The sequence below is a fragment of the Pygocentrus nattereri genome, chromosome 9 (genome assembly GCF_015220715.1).
Source record: "Pygocentrus nattereri isolate fPygNat1 chromosome 9, fPygNat1.pri, whole genome shotgun sequence".
NCBI lineage: Eukaryota > Metazoa > Chordata > Actinopteri > Characiformes > Serrasalmidae > Pygocentrus > Pygocentrus nattereri.
This window is the reverse complement of record NC_051219.1, coordinates 23,482,583-23,499,001: the sequence shown is the minus strand read 5'-3', so window position 1 is coordinate 23,499,001 and position 16,419 is coordinate 23,482,583. Positions and strand designations below refer to the sequence as shown.

Here is a 16,419-nt window from a genome sequence, read left to right as displayed (position 1 = left end):
AGCAATCAAAGAAAAAGGTAAAACAATTCAATAAATGACTTCTAGAAGAGGCTCATGATCTTCTATCCACATTAAACATATCTAACTTTCTTAAGAAGTAAAAGCTCTGCTGCCCTCTTTTTACAGATTATATCAGTGACCACATTTAAGGGCAGTTTAATCGATAACTGTCCACAGGTATTTATAACTGCCAACAAATTCAGTTCAGTTTCAATCACATTTTTAAAATGCAATATGATTTATCAATATAATCAGATCATTTTACTTAATGAAATCACTTAAAACAAGTAAAAATGTTTGGAATGAGGTAAAATAATCTTACAATAAACTACAACATTGAGAAGACATATTGGATATGTTGACTAGATTTAAGATCATTTTATTTGACAAGATGCTATTTTTTGCAGTTAACATGAATAAAGATTATTATCACTTCCATTAAATATCAACATAAGTTTACTCAGTTCACTTAGTGCTGATGAAAAATAATATTTATTGGAAATGATGTACATTTGAATGCAATAAACAGATTCAGCACTTTGTTACTGTTTTGCACAGCATTGTGTGTTTGTATGTGTGTATTTCTATCTTAGTAGGACCTGCTGACCTGCAGTGTTTCAGTTCAACTCTGTTGTGCTTTAACATTCACAGCTCACACACACAGCAGTAGGCAACCCTATCCACAGGATCCAGGGAGCAGTTGGGGGTTAGGTGTCTTAGTCAAAGATACCTCAATCACACACTGTCAGCTCTGGGGATCGAACTGGCAACCTTCCAGTGACAAGACCGGCTCCCTAACCTTCAGCCCATGACTGCCCCCTTTTGAAAAGGGTTCTATAAAGCACCAAAAAGGATTATTTTATTGTCACAATGTCAAACTTGCAGCAACAGAAGAACCCTTTTTGGTACTATATATAAACCATTTCAAAAGGATTCTATATAGAACCAAATACAACACATTCTTTATCAATCTGAAGAACCATTTCACCATGCAGTGAACCATTTAAGCATTCACAGAATTCTTTGAGTCCTCATGGTTCTATGTAGGGTCATTGCCTTTTTAAGTGTGCACTTTTGAAATATGATCAATTCTGGATATTAATTTTAGACATCATATAAAAGTTCCAAAAACAGTTCCTCAGCATGATGCCATAGAAGAACCACTTTTGCCTCACCAAAGGACCTTTTAATCAAATGTTCTCATGTACAAAAATGGTAAATATCTAAACAATGAGTGGTGATTGTTGCTTAGGAGGTCTTCTGGTGTTTTGGGGCCCAGAAGAGCTTGGTGACGCCACTGTTTCCAAATATTGGTTTCATTCCATTCCTGCTGTTTGTCCTTGAAAGATAAAAAAAAACGGCTTTACTTTCTCTTCTTTCCTCTTTTTGTTAAGGTCCACCAAATGCAAAACTTTTTTTGGTTAAAAACAAACTGCCTTCATTGTTCCAGTTACTTAACCACACGATGAGGTGAAGAACTTTTGCGGCATCTCAACAAACTGGTCTGTCCAGCTGACGGAGAATCAAATGACAGATCGAGGCTAAATTTATCTTCATGTTAGACGAGTTCTCTTCCATCTGGATAGACACTGAGCACATAATCAACGGACACAGGCAGATCACGAACAGGCCCAAAGTTTTATTACACACTTCTATAACCTAAGAATAGCTCAGCCAGTTTGCACTTAAGACCCTGTAGTTACTGAATAATAACCTTAGTATTTTATAAGGCTGAGATTTTAAGGGGTTAAAGGGCCCAATTCACAGAAAATTAAATGTTCCTCGATTGTCTGATGTAGTATGTAAATGTTGTTCTCTTCCAAGACCACTTACATACCACGTATGTAGAAGCGAAGCTTCAAAAGAGTCCTGTTTTGAATTGTCATTCTTGTGATGTCACAAACACCCATGCTTTCCCCTATGTTCACTTGTTCATTCTACAATTTCCTTTAACTCCTTACTTTATTTTTTACTTTTAGTTACTTTTAGTACTTTTAGTTAATTTTTTACTCTTTAATTTTTTTTTTTTGATTCATATGTTATCTAAATGTTCTCCTAAGCTTTATCAACTGATTAAAGTTTGGTTGATGTTGTTCAGTTAAAGGTAAAGGTGAAAACATTTGGTTCTGTGCATCACTTAGGGTGTTGGGAACAACTCCAGTACAATTGCATTTCTTTGTAAATAGTTAGGCCTCTATATTTTATATATATATATATATATATATATATATATATATATATATATATATATATATATATTGGCTGACCGAGAGACCTTTCAGTGTGGAGTTTGCTCCCACAGTCCTGCAGACATGCAGTCAGGCAAACTGGAAATGAATGTGGGTGTATATGCCTGTGTATCTGCCCTGTGATGGACTGGCAGCCTGTCCAGTGTGTTACCACTTTCCGCTCAATGAGTGTTAGGATAGGCTCCAGCACCCCCTATGACCCAGGAGGATAAGATGATGACTGTGTGTGTGTGTGTGTGTGTGTGTGTGTGTGTGTGTGTGTGCACTAGTTATATCTGTAACCTTTGTTACAACTATATATAATTGAACAAATACAATAACTAGTACAAAGAAAAGCATTTTAAAATATATTTAATAAAACATTGTGGCCATGTTATACATTGGGATATAATTTTTCCATATGAGAAAGAAAGTTGTATTTGTTTCCTTCTTTAATTTCATGTTTGTCACAACTCAGCTTCCTTTTAACCTTCTCAACAAAAGTCCTTGTTCATCAAACCTGATACTAAAACGACCAAAAGATGAGCTAATTTCTCTCCCAATTATGTCATTCATCAGTTTGATCTGAAGGATAAAAAAGCTTGATTTGTGATTAACTGAACAAAACTATCATTAATATCATGTATAATACAAATAATAAGTATACAAATACACAGTGCCTATAATATTAACAATTTGTGCAATAAAAATAATTTCAAAGTCATTTTACATGCACATTGATATAAACCAACCCTGCAGCTATTACACGTTCCATTTGAAGACATTTTACACTTCACTTCTGTTTTATATTACTGACTCCGCTCACCAAATATACATAAAAACACAGCTAGTGCAATAATACAGCATTTAAACTATGATATTTTACACTATCTTGAAAAACACCAAGACATTTTGGTTATTTCACGTTCTATTCTTTCCAGTGGTCTTAATTTTAACACTAGAAAGTTTGGTCTGTGGGGGTTGCAGTGCACTCACAACTCACAACCCTACCAGCGCAGCCATTGGCTGATGAGGCACTGAACGCTGTTGTTTTATTGGAAACATCTATGTAAATTTGAGTGTGCTTTATATAAATCAGATGTAAATGAGGTACTGGTGGGCTGGTACTTGATTTCAGGCCATTTCAATTTATTTGTTGAGTTTAACATAGTAGGAAAAAAATGAAACACAACATATGCCATAACTTTAACACAGGTGAAATTGTATGTTTTGTTTCCTCCCAATATGTTAAATTCAGTAAATCAACAGCAATTGTGCCTTCATATGCACAGAAGTGTGTTTTCTGTGGAGGCCAATTCATTGACATTTAGAAAATGGAATGTACAACATGGACTGGAACATGGAACTTGACCAGGGCTGCCCAAACTTTTGCATATGATTTTATGAGTGAGGCTAGAACATTGATTGATATGTATGAGTCAAGCAACTAAAACCAAAATATAATATAACCAGAGTACTACCAAACATATAAAACCAAACACAGTAAAAGGTAAATCAGAACCTGAAACTCTTCTATTGTTGTTGTTTACTGTTTACACTAGCATTAGTTAATTGTAGATGCAAAGATTTTATTTAGAATATCAACACAAACATGAAATTATTAAGCTAATACCTCATCCAAGCAGGAAAATAATGTATAGAAGTTTGGAGCTAAAAACTAGTATGACCTATTTGTTTGATATCATGATGAAAATAAAAGGGAGTACACAGACAGGTGGAAGACTGGGCAGAACATTATTTGTATATATTTATCTACATGTACTGATTTCTTTAGATATTAATTTTCATTGATTATTAGTGATTAAGAAACATTAGCATTTTTAATCAAACTCTCCCATTTAAACTTCCTATGTGCAGGTTATATGGCTGTATTCATCAGCGTGATCCAAGACTCGCCACTGGTCGAGTGCAGCCCAAATGCAGGATACACAGTCTCCTTGAACGCAGCTCTAAACGTGTGTAGATGCAGCTTCCTCCCTTTAGCTGTAATGCTATAGAAAGCTAGAGAGCCTCCGTCATAATCTAACGCCACCTCCAGCCTTTTGGGTGGCACTGCAGACCCATCACCCACGTTGGTGCTGATGGAATCATAGCACGCTGTCAACTTCTTGTTTTTCCACTGCAGCCTCCAGGAGAGGGTGTTGTGCCCAAGCTTGCTGTGGTCACCTTTGCGGGGAATGCTAGCATAACAAAGCCCAACTGACCACATGCAGTGTGGACCTAGCTGTACTGTCCACACGTGGACGCCTTGTGCAAACCCTTGGGAACACATGACCTGCACTGCGGTAGTGAAGCGTTCGTTTTGGTCTCCGTTGCTATGACTGGGTTTCGCTCCACTCCAGTACTTCACAGTCAGTAAATCCATGGATAGAATAAGACTGTTATGTAGTGTAGCAGGATTGAAGCTAAGGTCCAGCGGATTCATCAAGCTGTGGAGATTCTGGAGTTCCTGGGTCAGCTCTGATCTGAAGGTGTCTGTGCTAAGGCTAGCCCGAAGCCGCTTGGTGTTGGTTGGTTGAGGCGCAGGAAGGCTCGGGATGGTCACGTTAGCTGCCTGACGTAGCTGTGGCTCCAGGTTAATGTACAGCTGCAGGAAGATGAAGTCGGCAGGGGAAGAGGATAGTAACTCGCTAGCGGAGCGCTGGGCATTGCTAAGCTGGTGCTGGTATTCCCTCATGGCAGCCACGCTCGCCTGCCAGGTTTTATTGCACTCACGTATTTCATCTTCTATAAGCAATCTCATACGCTCCTGTATGTTACAACACAGACTGTTAGCAAAGTCATCTTAGGCAATCTGACAATGATTAATATTATTTATTAATAATTAGATTAAGTGCCATGCAGCATTTGAAACATCGAACAAAAATTGATTCAGTATTTTTTTAAATATGGCACTACATTTTGAGTCTTTTCCAGCATATCAGTACTGAAAAATGAAATACTGTTTATTATCCCATATAGCAAAAGGAAAGCAGGCCACTGTTGGCCCAATAACAGTAAGCTGGTGGCCCCCTGATGGTTAAGCAGAGTACTAGACAAAATGCCACTTTTCAGCGCTCATTTTACACTCCCAGTCCAATACGCTTTTTTCCTTAGTTTTTCTTTCATTTCTTCCTGTTTCTATACTTTCTAAATATGTTTAGCAAATAATTTTAATCTAGCATAGTGTGAGCAACATTTTAAACTAACTATGTCATTATTTCCTTTTCTCTCACTTTTTAATATTTGTCTGATTGACCAGCTTTGTCATACAGGCTGCTGACCTTATGGAGCTAGTGGACTGACGTATGCTTGCTATCTTGGACCTCATATATTAAATAGGTCTTCAAAATTGTGATGTTATGTTTCTGCCAATGTGTTTGTCTGTCTGTTTGCCCTGTGATGGACTCGTGACCTGTCCAGGATGTATCCTGCCTTCCACCCTGACAGGTAGGATAGGCTCCAGAACCCCCGTGACCCAGAAGGAGAAGCGTCTTAGAAGGTGTGTATGTGTATATAACCTACCTTTATCAAAATACACGAGATACTGATTTCACAATCCATAACAAGTTCATTTTACCAAAATGTACAACACCAATTCCAATGAAGTTGGGACGTTGTGTAAAACATAAATAAAAACAAAATACAATGAATTGCAAATCCTTTTCAAAATATATTCAATTGAATACACTACAAAGACAAGATATTTAATGTTCAAACGGATAAACTTTATTGTTTTTTGCAAATATTCACTCATTTTGAATTTGATGCCTGCAACACGTTTGAAAGAAGGGTCATGTTTACCACTGTGTTACATCACCTTTCCTTTTAACAACACTCAATAAGCGTTTGGGAACTGAGGACACTAATTGTTGAAACTTTGTAGGTGGAATTCTTTCCCATTCTTGATGTACAACTTCAGTTGCTCAACAGTCCAAGGTCTCCGCTGTCGTATTCTGCGCTTCATAATGTGCCACACACTTTCAATGGGAGACAGGTCTGGACTGCAGGCAGGTCAGTCTAGTACCCGCACTCTTTTACTATGAAGCCACGCTGTTGTAACGTGTAGAATGTGGCTTGGCATTCTCTTGCTGAAATAAGCAGGACGTGCCTGAAAAAGACGTTGCTTGGATGGCAGCATATGTTGCTCCAAAACCTGTATGTACCTTTCAGCATTAATGGTGCCTTCATGGGCATGCCATGGGCACAAACACACCCCCACACAATCAGAGATGCTGGCTTTTGAACTTTGCGCTGATAACAATCCAAACAGTCCTTTTCCACTTTGTCCCGGAGGACACGACATCCATGATTTCCAAAAACAATTTGAAATGTGGACTCGTCAGACCACAGGACACTTTTCCACTTTGCGTCAGTCCATCTCAGATGAGCTCAGGCCCAGAGAAGCTGGTGGCGTTTCTGGGTGGTGTTGATATATGGATTTCGCTTTACATGGCAGAGATTTAACTTGCACTTGTAGATGGAGCAACAAACTGTGTTCACTGACAGTGGTTTTCTGAAGTGTTCCTGAGCCCATGTGGTAATATCCATTACAGAATGATGTCGGTTTTGAATGCAGTGCCATCTGAGGGATTGAAGGTCACGGGCATTCAGTGTTGGTTTTCTGCCTTGCCGCTTACTTGCAGAGATTTCTCCAGATTCTCTGAATCCTTTGATCATATTATGGACTGTAGATGATGAAATGCACGTTGAGAAACGTTGTTCTTAAACATTTGGACTATTTGCGCACGCAGTTGTTCACAAAGTGGTGAACCTCACCCCGTCCTTGCTTGTGAACGACTGAGCCTTTCAGAGATGCTCCCTTTATACCCAATCATGACACTCACTTGTTTCCAATTAACCTGTTCACCTGTGGAATGTTCCAAACAGGTGTTTTTTGAGCATTCCTCAACTTTCCCAGTCTTTTGTTGCCCCTGTCCCAACTTCTTTGGAACGTGTTGCAGGCATCAAATTCAAAATGAGTGAATATTTGCAAAAAACAATAAAATTGATCAGGTTGAACATTAAATATCTTGTCTTTGTAGTGTATTCAATTGAATATAGGTTGAAAAGGATTTGCAAATCACTTGCCTGGTTTGAGGCACCACTTGCCTCAAAGCATGTAGAGTTGCTCAGACTCTAACAGATTTGATTGTGTGGTTTCTGACACTGTATGACTCACTGTTATCTATAAATATGGATTAAGGTATGCTAGCAAAGCTAAATCTTTGTCCATTTTAAGAATTTTAGCTTAGCGTCTACATGCATATTTCACTGTGCCGAGTGAACTTGACCTCTAACTGTGTTTTTTTTTCCCAGAAAGACTATTGAGCTGGGATTAGCTCTGCATCATATGAGGCATACAGGTAGCAAAATGCTAATTTTTGAGGGATAGATAAGCTTCTACTATTTGTTAGCTACATTAGCCTTCCTGCTGAAAAAGTAAGTGAGTGATACTTTTTTGATCCCACAACCGGGGAAATTCCACCTCTGCATTTAACCCATCCGTGAAGTGAAACACCACATACACACTAGTGAACACACACACTAGGGGGCAGTGAGCACACTTGCCCGGAGCGGGCAAATTGCAAATTCTATTTGTTACTTAGTTTTTATTTTTTTGAATTATATGTAGCTGTAACAAAGGTTACAGATATAACTAAATATACATGAATTTAATGAATTGTACTGACTTCTGCAATCTGCATTGTAGTTTACATTAACCGATACTCACAATGTATTTCAAATAAAGAGGATATCAATTTACATACATTTATTTCTACACAGAACATTTCTATGTGTAATATTTCCAAAGGCATTTTAAAATATATTTGGTTCATATGGCACTTCAAATATATAATATTACATGTCTATATATCTTTTTCCATATGTTTTCTAGCAGGGCTCACAACTCCAAAATTAAAATTAAAGAGGCAAACTTCGCATGCATGGTATGAAATGGAAGTTTTGAATCTTTTAGTTAAGTGATACTTTTTTAATCCCACAAACGGGGAAATTCTACCTCTGCATTTAACCCATCCGTGAAGTGAAACACCACATACACACTAATGAATACACACACACTAGGGGCAGTAAGCACACTTGCCCAGAGCAGTGGGCAGCCCTATCCACAGGGCACAGGGAGCAATTGGGGGTTAGTCATGGACTGTCGGCACTGGGGATTGAACCAGCAACCTTCTGGTCACAGGGCCAGTTCCCTAACCTCCAGCCCACGACTGCCCCTGATCTGGTTTTCTCAAAAGTTGTCAGTTTGTTTCAGTGAGCTAATAAAAGTACACAATGCTTTTGTTATTGCTGGTGATAACCCAGTTTCTACTCACCTTGTAAGCAGTGATTTGTACTGCCAAGCTGTCCAGCAGTGATGTAGCCTTGGCTGCTAGCATATCTACACTTGTCTCTGGGTTTCTGACAGTCTCCTGAGACCTCCTGAGCAGAGCTTCAGTCATTTGGAGGCGGTCATGGGTGGCCTTCTCCAGCCCTTCCAACACTCGCTTCAGGTCACTCTTAGCAGCTTCAAATGTCTGGACTTCATGGTTTCTGTGCTTTCCTTCAATTACGCACTCATTGCAGAGAAAACTGCGGTCCTCCAAGCACAGAAACTCGAGCTCTTGTCTGTGATCTGGACATTTCCTCTGGTCCTGGTCAGGCAGTGGCTCTACAAGGGCATGACTTTTGGACCTGTGGCGTTCTTGGTGCTTTTTTAAATGACCCTGACACAGAGAGGTCTCACAGTGAAGGCATGTCTTCACAGCAGGTTCTGTTCCATCCAAGCACTGGTCACATGGCACCACTGATTTACCCATTTTAAAGCCACCAGCAGACATGGCCTTGCGGTAACCTTCCACAATTCCACATAGTTTGAAGTTTCTGAGCAAACTCTCCAAGCCATCGTACTCCTGTCTGCACTCTGGGCAGCGTGGTTGACCCCCAGGTAGGTCTGACTTCTGGCTGGTCTGAACACAGGCCAAGCAGTAGCTGTGTCCACAAGGCAAGGACACCGGATCATTGTACAACTGAAGACAAATAGCACAGCTCAGTTCCTGCTCCAGAATTCCACTCGGCTGGCTCATTTTCGCGTCTCTCTGCAAACACACGCTCACACAAAAAGGAGCACAGAAAGAAAGTTGAGAAAACAAGACACAGGCTGGCACTGGAACTGGCTCTGCCTGTTTATGTGAGTTGAGTTTGAAACTCAGCATTCCAGGGAGACAGCAGGTCATACAGAAATTTTGAGAAAGAGAAAGTTAAAAGTACTCAAGCGTTTGTCTTTATTTTGACTGTTTTTGTATTTTAATATAATACGAAATGATTTTTTCCATGGCAGATTACTTATTTGTAATGTAATAAACCATGTTTTGAACAATAAAATAAAAAGCATGGAGACAAGGGGTGAGCGGAATCAGTATGTCCCAAAAAAATGATCATTTCAGTGGATTATGGTACAATTCTTTTATTTCTGATATTGCATGGGGTGCATGAATGGTACTATGTAAAGCTCTTCACTCTGTGAGACTTTGGTTCTATGTGAAGTTCCTAATTAGTACTATGTGAGACCTTTGATTGGTTCTACTTGAGGCTCTTAACTGGTTCTATCAGAGACTTTTGTGAAGGTTTTAACTGGTTCTAAGTGGGACTTTTGGCTGGTTCTATTCAAGGCTCTTAACTGGTACTATGTGAGACTTTTGACTGGTTCTACGTGGGAATTTTGACTGGTTCTATCTGAGGGTCTTATGATGTTTGTAACTATAAGTACTATATGAGATTGTATGAGGTTATATGTGAGGCTCTTGGCTGGTACTGTGAGAAACCCCTGACTGGAACTATATGTGAAAAATTTCAGGTTTAAAGATACTTGAAGTTTCCCTTTCAGTTACTCTTTGATGTTTGTTTTCTGTTGCTACACAAACCAGAAAAGCAGATGCGTGAGAACACAGGTAAGAATGATGTTGAAGGTGTGTTTTCTGGGAAGTTCAGTTAGTCATAAACACATAAGCATATCTGTCACAAATTACCTAATAACTTCACATGGCTTAAGGCAAGGGTGGGGTTTGATGATTTTAGGCGTGAAGTCAGCAGCATGCTAATTGGTGGAGTATAAGCTTCCATTATTTGTTAGCTATGTTAGCCTTGTAGCTCCAGTGCAAAAGAGGGCAATATCAGAAACATCTTGGCTGACTCACTGTGGTATAAAGGGATTAACTGTGAAAATTAGATTTTTGGTCAAACTATCACTTTGCACACAACATCTTACATAATCTAAATCAGAGCTCCTAGAAGGCCGGCCTTCATTCAGCATTACTGCACATCTCAAGAATAACAGGTTTGATGGGAAATTAACATAATCCTAAGTAGAAATCTGCAGATGCCGTTGTAGTAGGTCACAGTTCAGCTGGGTTATTTTATGGGGAAACTGTTTGCTGAAAAACATCTCAAGCTAAAGAAATGATCATGTAAAAGTCATTGCATGTAATTTGGACGATGTGGTTAAACATCTTGGTGTGGTTTTGGACCTGTATTGGAATTTTACCAAACAATTCAGTAGGGTTGTGAAGGGCAGAATTCATCAGCCTAGATATAAGATCTTCAATCTTTTATCTCAGAAGGATCTGGAAACAGTTATCTATGTGTTTATCTCTTCTTGGCTGGACTACTGTAATTCTCTGTATTTAGGTCATTGACATGGCATGCATTTTATTGTGTTCCAAGTCCATTATTTTCCAAAAACTAGTTGATTAAAATATATGACATGATATCAATTTATTCATCAACACCTCTTTTAATTTTCAGTGCATCCATATAAAGTTTTTTTTCTGCAAGTTCTTACTTCCTTAAATGTTAGGCAGCACAAAAACAAAGGACTTCTATTTTGACATGCCTTTACAAAAGAGGTGCTGCATCATAAAGATCCCAAATGACCTTCATGGTGCAATGCCAAGGTCACAAATTTGATTAATGCAATTTTTAATCTGCTGATTTTAGTTTTGCCTTTTATCCATTATTCCTCCTAATAATCTATTTTACCTTGATTTCACATAGTTTTTTAAGCATTTGTTTCTGTTTGTATTTCTCCTTTTTGATTGCCAAAAAAAGTCACACCACTAGCCTGTCAGTTTATAAAACCCAATTCAGGGGTTGGCAACATGTGGCTTTTCTACTCCCCTGTTGTGGCGCTGTAGCAGAATTAGATTTGTAGGTAAAAAATAAAATAATCCTGATTTACAGTAAAATAAAGCTCTGCTGATCATTCAAACAGTTTTAACAATATGTCTTAAATACTTGAGATCATTTAGAACTGCTGTGACTGGGAAAGTTCAGGAATGCTCAAAAAACACCCGTTTGGAACATTCCACAGGTGATCAGGTTAATTGGAAACAGGTGAGTGTCATGATTGGGTATAAAGGAAGCATCTCTGAAAGGCTCAGTCGTTCACAAGCAAGGATGGGGTGAGGGTCACCACTTTGTGAACAACTGCGTGAGCAAATAGTCCAACAGTTTAAGAACAACGTTTCTCAACGTGCAATTGCAAGGAATTTAGGGATTTCATCATCTACAGTCCATAATATCATCAAAAGATTTAGAGAATCTGGAGAAATCTCTGCAAGTAAGCAGCAAGGCAGAAAACCAACATTGAATGCCCGTGACCTTCGATCCCTCAGGTGGCACTGCATTAAAAACCGACATCATTCTGTAACGGATATTACCACATGGGCTCAGGAACACTTCAGAAAACCATTGTCAGTGAACACAGTTCGTCGCTCCGTCTGCAAGTACAAGTTAAAACTGCCATGCAAAGCGAAAGCCATATATCAACAACACCCAGAAACGACGCCGGCTTCTCTGGGCCCCGAGCTCATCTGAGATGGACTGATGCAACGTGGAAAAGTGTCAATGTTTCAAATTGTTTTTGGAAATCATGGACGTTGTGTCCTCCGGGCCAAAGAGGGAAAGGACTGTCCGGATTGTTATCAGTGCGAAGTTCAAAAGCCAGCATCTCTGATGGTGTGGGGGTGTGTTAGTGCCCATGGCATGGGTAACTTGCACATCTGTGAAGGCACCATTAATGCTGAAAGATACATACAGGTGTTGGAGCAACATATGCTGCCATCCAAGCAACGTCTTTTTCAGGGACGTCCCTGCTTATTTCAGCAAGACAATGCCAAGCCACATTCTGCACATGTTACAACAGCGTGGTTTCGTAGTAAAATAGTGTGGGTACTAGACTGGCCTGCCTGCAGTCCAGACCTGTCTCCCATTGAAAATGTGTGGCGCATTATGAAGTGCAAAATACGACAACGGAGATTGGGAAAGAATTCCGCCTACAGAGCTTCAACAATTAGTGTCATCAGTTCCTGAATCCTTATTGAGTGTTGTTAAAAGGAAAGGTGATGTAACACAGTGGTAAACATGCCCCTGTCCCAACTTCTTTCAAACGTGTTGCAGGCATCAAATTCAAAATGAGTGAATATTTGCAAAAAACAATAAAGTTTCTCTGTTTGAACATTAAATATCTTGTGTTTGTAGTGGATTCAATTGAATATTGGCTGAAAAGAATTAGCAAATCATCGTATTCTGTTTTTATTCATGTTTTACCCAATGTCCCAACTTCATTGGAATTGGGGTTTGTAAGAAGAACATCAATAATTTAGAGAGTACTGGACTTATTTGCCTTTATAATCACTCCAGCTGGTTTCCTGATATGCTTACTCTGCAATGAGAAACTGTCAAATGCTAAAAAGTAGTGAAACTGAAGTCAGCTTCTCATTCACCAGCTTCTTACCGTTCCACCTTAAATGGTGCAGTAAACACATTTTATAAGAAACTGTTCTACATGCCAGAGATGTGAGAAAGGCAGCTATAGCTGAGCTAAAGCTTAAAGCAGAGCAAAGTAAGACTGCACTTTCATTCATATCGTCTACACGAGAACGTTAACACATACTAAGACATATTTGCAACCAAAATGGTAAAATGGACATAAAATGGCTCCCAAGATGTTTAATTTTTGCTTAAAGTTCCCAGGATCTTATATTCCCAAGGTCCTATGTTTCCAGTGTCCCATGTTGCCAAGGACATGTATTCAAAGGGTCCTATATTCCTAGGATCTTGTATTTGCAGAGTCTTATATTCCAATGGCCCTGTATTCCCAGAGTTCTGTATTCCTATGGTACAGAATTCCCAGAATCCTATATTCCCAGAGTCCTGTGTTCCTAGAGCCCTCTATTCCCAATGTCCTGTATTCAGGGTCCTAGAATCTGTCTGGAGGCAGCATGTACATACACATACGTTTATTTTCTGAACATATCAAAATATGAATGCTTGTGAATATACTAGAGGCATGGATGTTAGTCTTGGCTTCTAATATTGTGATAAGTGAGTGGAAGTATAAGATGGGGATTTCCAATAAAGTGGCCAGTAAGTAGAAATACAACATTGGTGTTTCTAATAAAAATGGCCTGTGAGCAGACGTATAACATTGGTCTTTCTAACAAAGTGCTAAGTGAATGGAAGCACAAGGTATGTGTTTCTAATAAAATGGCCAGTGAGTATAAGGACAAGATGGGGATTTCCAATAAAGTGGCCAGTGAGTAGAAGTACAATGCTTGTGTTTCTAATAAAGTGGTGAGTGAGTGGAAATACAAGGTTGGGATTTCCAATAAAGTGGCCAGTGAGTAGAAGTACAACATTGGTGTTTCTAATAAAGTGGGCAGTTAGTGGAAATACAAGATGGGGATTTCCAGTAAATTGAATAGTGAGTAGAAATTCAACATTGGTGTTTCTAATAAAGTGGCCAGTGAGTGGAAGCACAAGATGGGGATTTCCAATAAAGTAGCCAGTGAGTAAAAGTTCTAGGTGGGTGTTTCTTATAAAGTGGCCAGTTAGTGAACGTATGATGTGCATGTTCATTTTGCTAACATATAGGAGTGAAGTTGAGGAAGCAGAAAAGAAAATTACATCAGAAACCTTTTACCCAGGACCGCCATCTAGTGGTAGGGTTTGTACGCTGTACTTGGAATTTTGGTGAAAAATATCAAATGTATTAATATATTTTCCACATACATTTTTAGCTATGATCAAATATGTATAGGTAGTTTAACCAAATGGAAGGTAGATTAATGTTAATGTTTGTCTGTATCTGTGTGGACCTGCAGTCTAAGAGTGGGAGCAGTGAAAGGGGCCTCTGCTCTCTGTGCTGCTTGTTAAAGAGAGTGGGCTGTGCAGGTAATGGGGGACCCACACTGAGCAATAACACACTCTTTGAAGTGGGAACGCCATTAAAGTGCCTTATCGTTCTGCCTCTAATGCACATAATCTGCCCTGCAGTGTTTGTAAATGAGACACTTTCTGACGGAGACTGCCCCCCCAAAATTTACTACAGTTTGAGTTTTGCTGCTACCTTCCAATGAAACAAGAATAAAAAATCTTTATGCAACTTTAATTGATCATAAATCAGCTCTGTGACTACAATTATCTTCATCACTGAGGTTCTTTGGTATGAAAAGCAGGTATTGTCTGAATCAAACTAAGCATTGGCCCCATCATCAGGAGATTGCAGGTTCAATCCCTAGTGATGTTACACCCATCTGTGGTCGAGGGTCCAAGAAAGCACAATTGGCCTAGCTCTCTTGGTTGGTAGATTCCCCCCTTCTCTCCCCATCACTCAACGCGATGCTAGTCAGTGCAGGCGTCTGTTAGCTGATGTAACAGATCTGGTGGTTGGCGCCTTCCTCTAAGTGCGTTCGGCTGTCTGATGACACTACGTAAGCGGCAGTTCCATAAGAAGCAGTGGCTGGTTAGGCCTCGGAGGAAGTCTGTGCAAGCCTTCACCCTCCTAGCATTGATAGTATTGCGTGAATGGGGGAGTCTTAACTAGTGGGTGGTATTGCAGAAAATTTAATTGGGGAGAAAACCGGGGAAAAAAATTGTTATAATTTAATCATCAGGGGTGATTTGGGAAAATTCTCACATTTAGGTGTACCTAAATAAAGAAAAATGTTAGAGAGATGAAGGAGAGTTAGAAATTATGGTGAGTGAGCATGAGAGAGAGAAAGAGAGCGGGAGAGAGAGAGAGAGCGGGAGAGGGAGAGAGAGAGAGAGAGAGAGAGAGAGCAGTATTAACTGCATGCATTTACACTGCTCAAAAAATAAAGGGAAAACTTAAACAACACAATATAACTCCAAGTAAATCAAACTTCTGTGAAATCAAACTGTCCACTTAGGAAGCAACACTGATTGACAATCAATTTCACAGCCGTTGTGCAAATGAAATAGACAACAGGTGGAAATTATTGGCAATTAGCAAGACACACTCAATAAAGGAGTGGTTCTGCAGGTGGGGACCACAGACCACTTCTCAGTACCTTTCTGCTTTCTGACTGATGTTTTGGTCACTTTTGAATGTTGGTGGTACTTTCACACTCGTGGTAGCATGAGTCGGACTCTACAACCCACACAAGTGGCTCAGGTAGTGCAGCTCATCCAGGATGGCACATCAATGCGAGCTGTGGCAAGAAGGTTTGCTGTGTCTGTCAGCGTAGTGTCCAGAGGCTGGAGGCGCTACCAGGAGACGTGGAGGAGGCCGTAGGAGGGCAACAACCCAGCAGCAGGACCGCTGCCTCCGCCTTTGTGCAAGGAGAAACAGGAGGAGCACTGCCAGAGCCCTGCAAAATGACCTCCAGCAGGCCACAAATGTGCATGTGTCTGCACAAACTGTTAGAAACCGACTCCATGAGGATGGTATGAGGGCCCGATGTCCACAGATGGGGGTTGTGCTCACAGCCCAACACCGTGCAGGACGCTTGGCATTTGCCAGAGAACACCAGGATTGGCAAATTCGCCAATGGCGCCCTGTGCTCTTCACAGATGAAAGCAGGTTCACACTGAGCACATGTGAAAGACGTGACAGAGTCTGGAGATGCCGTGGAGAGCGATCTGTTGCCTGCAACATCCTTCAGCATGACCGGTTTGGCAGTGGGTCAGTAATGGTGTGGGGTGGCATTTCTTTGGAGGGCCGCACAGCCCTCCATGTGCTCGCCAGAGGTAGCCTGAGTGCCATTAGGTACCGAGATGAGATCCTCAGACCCCTTGTGAGACCATATGCTGGTGCGGTTGGTCCTGGGTTCCTCCTAATGCAGGACAATGCTAGACCTCATGTGGCTGGAGTGTGTCAGCAGTT

At 40.1% G+C, this 16,419-nt stretch overlaps 1 protein-coding gene across 1 annotated transcript; it reads right to left on the bottom strand.

Annotated features, from left to right (window-relative positions):
• Positions 1 to 2,583: 2,583 nt before the first annotated feature.
• Positions 2,584 to 9,342, bottom strand: LOC108438082 (E3 ubiquitin/ISG15 ligase TRIM25-like). The gene is made up of 2 exons (XM_017715626.2): positions 8,570 to 9,342; positions 2,584 to 4,998 (listed from the first exon to the last, which is right to left on the bottom strand). The coding sequence occupies exons 1-2, from the start codon at positions 9,317 to 9,319 to the stop codon at positions 4,108 to 4,110; spliced, it is 1,641 nt and encodes a 546-aa protein (XP_017571115.1). The 5' UTR covers positions 9,320 to 9,342; the 3' UTR covers positions 2,584 to 4,107.
• Between the last annotated feature and the right edge of the window lie 7,077 nt (positions 9,343 to 16,419).